Source organism: Octopus bimaculoides, chromosome 1 (genome assembly GCF_001194135.2).
Source record: "Octopus bimaculoides isolate UCB-OBI-ISO-001 chromosome 1, ASM119413v2, whole genome shotgun sequence".
NCBI classification, from domain to species: Eukaryota; Metazoa; Mollusca; class Cephalopoda; order Octopoda; family Octopodidae; genus Octopus; species Octopus bimaculoides.
Window position 1 is genome coordinate 98,418,253 of NC_068981.1, and position 7,272 is coordinate 98,425,524.

General features: G+C 36.8%; 1 protein-coding gene across 2 annotated transcripts in view; it reads right to left on the reverse strand.

The window, feature by feature from the left end:
* Window positions 1-7,146, reverse strand: part of LOC106879634 (uncharacterized) — a 17,467-nt gene extending 10,321 nt beyond the window's left edge. The window contains exons 1-3 of one of the 2 annotated variants that reach the window (XM_014929296.2): window positions 6,695-7,137; window positions 3,957-4,086; window positions 966-1,034 (exon numbers count right to left, since the gene is read on the reverse strand). In XM_014929296.2, coding sequence (XP_014784782.2) covers window positions 966-1,034; window positions 3,957-4,086; window positions 6,695-6,906 — 411 coding nt within the window. In that variant the 5' untranslated portion in view covers window positions 6,907-7,137. Of the gene's footprint in view, window positions 1-965; window positions 1,035-3,956; window positions 4,087-6,694 lie in introns of both variants that reach the window. The other variant, XM_052968554.1, reaches the window with a different exon arrangement.
* Between the last annotated feature and the right edge of the window lie 126 nt (window positions 7,147-7,272).

A 7,272-nucleotide genomic window follows, 5' to 3' on the forward strand; every position in this document is an offset into this window, starting at 1 on the left:
AGCCAGTCCAGGGGCACTGGCAACGATCCCGCTCGAAACATTTCATGTGTCACCCGCACAAGAGTCAGTCCAGGGGCACCGGCAACGATCTCGCTCGAAAGATATCATGTGTCGCCCGCACATGAGCCAGTCCAGGGGCACTGGCAACGATCCCGCTTGAACGATTTCATGTGTCACCCGCACATAAGCCAGTCCAGGGGCACCGGCAACGATCTCGCTCGGTTTCCAAATAAAGTTATATTTCTTTATGATAAAACATGCTTACACAGAAGACTGGAAATAAAAGACACCACTTGCATGACAGTGACACTCATTTAAAATCACATAATGTCAAGGCAAGGAGACAGTAACACACACACACACACATAGGGTGGGCCAATAGTAATGCACAAAATAAGCTCAATGTGCTCCAGAATTGTCTAAAGCATGCTTCAATTTTTTTTTAATTGAATAAAATAAATAAAATAATGATGAATACACGCATACTTGTATATGATGAACAAAATGAATAATAATAATAATAATAATAATAATAATAATAATAAGTAATATAATAAAATGTCAAATGTTTTACTGCATGACTTTTTGGCCTGTATGTATACATATTAACTGAAGTGTACAATACTATATATCCATTACAGCTGGTCTTACTAATCGGTTTTGCTCTAGGGGTTCAACAGAGTGTTTGGTATATATACACACACACACACACACACAATTGGCTTCTTTCAGTTTCTCTCTTCCAAATTCATTCACAAGACTTTGGTCAGACCAGGGCTATAGTAGAAGACACTTTCCCAAGGTCCTACACAGTGGGATTGAAGCTAGAGCCATGTGGTTAGGAAAATTATTTCTTATCCTACAGCTACAGCTGTGCCTAATCTGACAGTAAAGAGATAATCAAGAAATGATATGCTTTATACTTGATGGATGTGAACAGAATGAAATATTTATAAAATATTTACTACTATCTGAGGAAGTTCTTCAAATTCAAAGTGTCCATCCCACATAGAAAGGAGTAAGCTGGCTGTGCCCTGTAACATGGAGAAGATAAGACAAGAGTCAACAAAATAGTCAGAAAGAATGATGTAGGACCAAACTTAGAACTTCAGCATTTCAGGTTCAAATCTGAAGCCTCTCAGTTTACAAAAGTAAATAGTTATTTCTTCAACTTGGAAATCATGTCATAGGCTGTGATATAATTAATATCAGAAACAAAAGTGTCTCCCTTAGGTTAGTATTAATTTCATCAACTTGTATGGTGAGCACTAAACAACCTAATAAGAAGGCCTATATGGTTCCTTGATCTGTTAAAAATAGCAGTCAAATCTCCTTCGGATCATTTTCTACCACCTTAAAAAAGGAAGGGTGTGTTGGATAAAATGTCAGTATGATGGCTGTCTGGTTAAGAACCTCCCTTTGTAACCATGTGGTTTTGGGTTCAATCTCACTGTGCTCCACTTTGGGTAAGTGTCTCCTGCTATAGACCCAGGCTGATCAATTCCTTGTGAGTGAATTTGGTAAGTGGAAACTGTACAAGCCCATCATGTATGTATGCATAGGTGTGTGTGTGTTTGTCCTCTTCCCTCACTCACAGCTTGACTACTGGTGTTGGTTAGTTTATGTCGCCACAACTCAACAGTTTGGTAAGGCAGTGCCCCAGCATGGTTACAGTCTAATGACTGAAACAAGTCAAAAACAGGAGATAAAAGGTAATTAATCTCTAAATGCCATCACTCAGATGGAGTGGAAGAATCTTAAAAGTGTCAAACAAAATGACTTGTGACATTTCATTTAAGGCCCTTTACATTCTAAATTCAAATGGTACTGAAATTAGCTTTGTATTTCACAGTTTATAAAATAAGTACCAGTCAAGTACTGAATCTAGTATAATCAACTGCCCTCTTCTACCAAATTGCTGATTTTCTACTTTTGTAAGAAATCAGTACTAGAACTAACAGAAAAAAGGATTAACCCAGATTGTTAAAGAAAGGGATGAGGCATCAGGTGTACTGTTGGTGAATTTCAGGAAGCATGGAAGTTTTGAGGGATGTAGTGTCTTGACAGCTAACAACTGATGTGGGGAGTTTAATCCATGCTTCAGCAATTCTGAGCATGAAAGACTGTTTCTGAAAGTCATGGATGCTATGTTGTTTTTTGATTTTGTAAGCATGTCCACAAGTATTAGACATATGGAATTCAAAAAGGTGCCCAAGGTTGTTGAAAAGATGGTGAATAATCTCGTTGGTGTCTACAACTCAGTTGCCAGATGTCGGAACTTTAATGTGTTCATGCCCACAGAAACAAGACGTTCAGAGTACGGTAGATGCCTGATAGCAGGTATTCATCTGGGTGTACATTTCTGAACAGTTTCCAGGAGATTGATATGCCAAGCAGGATAGGGGTTCCAGACTGATGATTTCAATTGTCTTCAAGTTCATTCCATAGTAAAGTATTTTTAAAGTATAACACTCAAACTTGTTTCATTAGGTTAAAGGTTTTATCTCTGTCATCAATTTCATTCTATTGTTAAGGTTGTTGAAAGCATAACACTCTAATATGTATTGTGACAAGCAAAACAATATTATATAGGGTGAAAGCAGAGGTGATTGTAATGTTAGGTAAGAAACTGTAGTAAAGATAATAAGGAAAAACAGAAAATAAAAACAAAAAAAATATGTGAGTAACAAAGAATATCACAGAAACATAAAGAGAAATAAGAAGTCAAAAGAGAGAGACTGCATTCCTGATCTTCATAGATTTAATTTATTATTTGGGTTTAACACTATCCACCTGTTCCTTTGGAAACCTTTAGCATTTTCAGTCTCTTATAAACATTCAAACCAGTTTTCAAGGTTAAAGATAAATCCATTCCAACTTTTCTGGAGATCCAGAAGAAGACCATGAGTGCTGCCACTTGTCTTATCATCATCATCATTTAACATCTGTTTTTCTTGCAGGCATGGGGTAGACAGTTTGACAGGAACTGGCAAGGCCAGGGGCCTCGCCAGGTTCCTAAGTCTGTTTTGGTTTGATTTTTACAGCTGGATGCCTTTCCTAACTGCAACCACTTTACAGAATATACTGGGTTTTTTTTACATGGCACCATCACCAGTGTTTTTTATGTGGCACCGCCACCACCAATGCTTGTTACATGGCACTACCACCAGTGCTTTTTATGTGGCACTAGCACTAGTGCTTTTTCCATGGTACCAGAACCAGTGCTTTTCATGTGGCACCAGCACCCACACCAATGCTTTTTATGTAGCACCTTGGTTTTAGGATCTCAGTTCTGTTGTGGTGGGTGGGTCTTCTTCGGTACAGCGATGCCAAGCTATAAAAATAGTTTTTTTGTTTTTTTTCTATATATAACAAATCCTTTCTACTATAGTTACAAGGCCTGATATTTCGGAGAAGAGGACTAGTCAATTACTTGACCCCAGTGTTTGACTGGTACTTATTTTATTGATTCTGAAAGGATGAAAGGTAAATTTGGCCTTGGCAGAATTTTTTAAATAACAAATCAACAAGAAGAAACAGAGAGTCAAAAAGAAAAGAGGAAGCTTGTAAATAACAATGTGTAATAGGACAGTTATGGACATGCATGCATAAAAATAATAAGTAATTGTGGGAAAGATGTAACAACAGAGAAAGAAACAAAGAATAACTGTAAAGAATAAAATGTAGTAAAGATTAACTCTTTAACATTTAAACTGACCATATCCAGCCCAAATATTCTTGTTTTATGCTCAAACCAGCCAGATCTGGTTTCTCACACCTACATTATTATGTCATTCTTAAAAAAAAAACAATTACATCATCAAAATCTTGAGGTTATGAGATAATGCATGAATAATTTAAAACAACATGAATGAATGATTATTACATTTGACAGAAAAATCTGAATGCTAGAGGGTTTAAAGTTACAAAAATGAGAATAATAAAAATTGATTTACATAGCAAGAGCCAGGATGAAGTGTACTGAAGACAGATTGTGCTGACATATTTGAAAGTTGCAGGAGTACTTCCTCTGATGGCTGTCCAGATAATAAAGGGAGATAATGGTGGCCACTTCTCACAGATTTTCTGAAAATATACAACAGAAAATCAGTCTCTCTCAATACTTCTTTGCTATATAGTCAACCCAAACTCTAACATCTTAAAAAAGTACATATTGAAATAATGTAGTCTTGGGTACACTGTGCCTAAGTAAAGGCAGATTGGTTACAGAGGTGTTTGCTCAGACAGGGATATTAGGCGTTAAACAAAAAGAACAACAAAAACATACTCTCTTGCAGAAAGCATGAAACTATACCAAAATATATTCTCCACCTACGTTTCTGTGAACCTACTCTTTTAACCAAGTCACCAAAAAAATAATATGTGAGTAACAAAGAATATCACAGAGACATAAAGAGAAATAAGGAGTCAAGAGAGAGAGACTGCACTCCTGATTTTCATAAATTTAATTTATAACCTGGGTTTAACACTATCACTTGCTCCTTTGGAAACCTTTAGCATATTCAGTCTCTTATAAACATTCAAGCCAGTTTTCAAGGTTAAAGATAAATCCATTCCAACTTTTCTGGAGATCCAGAAGAAGACCATGGGAGCTGCCACTTGTCTTATCATCATCATCATTTAACATCTGTTTTCCTTGCAGGCATGGGGTAGACAATTTGACAGGAACTGGCAAGGCCAGGAGCCTCGCCAGGTTCCAAAGTCTGTTTTGGCTTGATTTTTACAGTTGGATGCCCTTCCTAACTACAACCACTTTACAGAATGTACTGGGGCTTTTTACATGACACCATCACCAGTGTTTTTTTATGTTGCACCACCACCATTGTTTTTATGTGACACCATCACCAATGCTTTTTATATGGCACCACCACCAGTGCTTTTTATGTGGCACCAGCACTAGTGCTTTTTCCATGGTACCAGAACCAGTGCTCTTCATGTGGCACCAACACCTACACCAATGCTTTTTATGTAGCACCTTGGTTTTTGGATCTCAATTCTGTTGTGATGGGTGGGTCTTCTTTGGTACAGCAATGCCAAGCTATGAAAATAGTTTTTTTTTTTCATTTTTATATATAACAAATCCTTTCTACTATAGTCACAAGGCCTGATATTGTGGAGGAGGGATTCACTTTCAACCCAATCATCAAATCATACGCTCACCATACTCTCTAGCAACATAATGTAAAAATAGTACTCTCTAACCAAATGAGAAAAGCAGTTCTACTCTCAATCCAAGTTCAAAGCTGCACAAGATTCAACAAGACTCATAGCTTAAAGGTGTTATAAATCTACACTTAGATCATGGATGAAATGGAACCAATGAAGGACACTATTTACAATAACTCACACACACACACACACACACACACACACACACACACACACACACACACACACACACACACACACACACACACACACACATGTAAGGTAAGTGAATGGACCTCATTCAGTTTCTATGGTGAATATTCAGTTGTTCAATTAACTGAACTACTTGTTCATTGAATTAGCATGCCAGTGACTGAATATTTCACAGATACTTTTACTCTTAACATAATACTCATATAGAATCAATGTCACATAACAAGAGACAAAGCTGGACTTTTAAATTACAGACTAGTACAATGCATCATACAATTTTCTGCACAGTTTCCACCCACCCAATTTGACTTATTAGGCTTGAATCAAATTTGAAACTATGGAAAATTACTCTTCCCCAAAATGTCATGCAGTGGAATCAGACCTAAAACTTCATGAATTTCTTACAGATTTAACCATGCTCTACACACACTCAGAAGATACTTGAACAGTTGCTGGCCTTCTATGAATACCAAACACAATTTACAGTATAGTACTGCACTTTTAAATGGGACATTGCTATTGATACACACAAATATATTCTGTTGAATTGAAGAAGAAAAGCTATCTAATTTTTGTTTTTTAGCTAACAATATACTCACCACGCTGCTGTCACCACTAGGCTATATTATCTTTGTGTCAATGGTTTCTATTCCTCTGAAATAGTAAGCCGCATCCCACGTTCTCTTCCCATCCAATCGTTCCTATCTCAACCCCATAATCAGGGTCACTAAGTCCTACCTTCCCAGAGCAGGATCTTTCTGAAAAACCTACCTAGTCAACACTTTTCTAACAGACATAGACAGTAGTAGATCAAGTTAAACAGCAAGTGTATTGACCCCACTAGTACAGAAGAAAGCCCATAAAAGTATCACTAGCTGAGGAAAGTCTACAAAGATCTTACTCTTCTTGCTGAGACTATGTGATACTTGCTTAAGTTTTTCACTTCCTTTGGAACATAGGCCATTGGCAACTTTTCTCTAGTTTTCAACTCTGGGCCTTCTTCCACTTCTTCCACATTCTGTTGGTGTTGAATTGTTATCAATGTTCTGTAACCTTGCTTGTTTTCTAGGTAAGGGTGTTAGTTCTATGCAAACCCATTTTTACCTCTTGGGAGAGATGGTCCATATTAGTCTGGTATCTGTTCTTTGACCTGTCCAGCATGGGAGGCCTTAACATGAGCTTATGCACCTCTGGCATAGCTCTCAGGGCTACTGTGGCACACAAGCCCCCACACAGCATTAAAGACTGGACTTTGCAATGGGACTATGCGATGATAATAACAAAAGGAGAAAAAATTGAAGTAATGACTCACCCTTCAAAGATATTTATTGCTGTCCAGCAGACAAACTTGGCAGGACCAAGCTGAATTTCTTCTTCTGAGTCTTCTGGACTCAAGGGTTTGGATTGTTGAAAGTTTGGTGAAAGAATCTTTAATCCTAAGATTTGTATTAACAGACAAGTTTTATCATCAAATAAAGGATGAATTAACTGTAATAAAAAATATACATATATATATATCAACATCTAACTGGGTCAATGAGAACAGATTTTAAAAAAACAACAAAAATCAGGTACAGATTAAATTACACAGAATATGCTCCTGATCAGTCAGAAAAATGATTTCATCACTCCACCTAAAATCTCTGATGGCTAGGAATTACTTTTAAATAAACCTGAAATAAACTCTGACAATATCATACTAGTCCCTACAAAACTTCTGGCCATGTTGAATACAGCTGAACTTCAAAGTGGACACAATATGCAGTAGTTAAAAATTTCTGGCTGATAAAATTTTATTTGTGTTTATATGTGTATAGATAAATACTCAGCCACATTGTATATTATATATATATATGATGATGATGATTTTATATATATATATATATATAT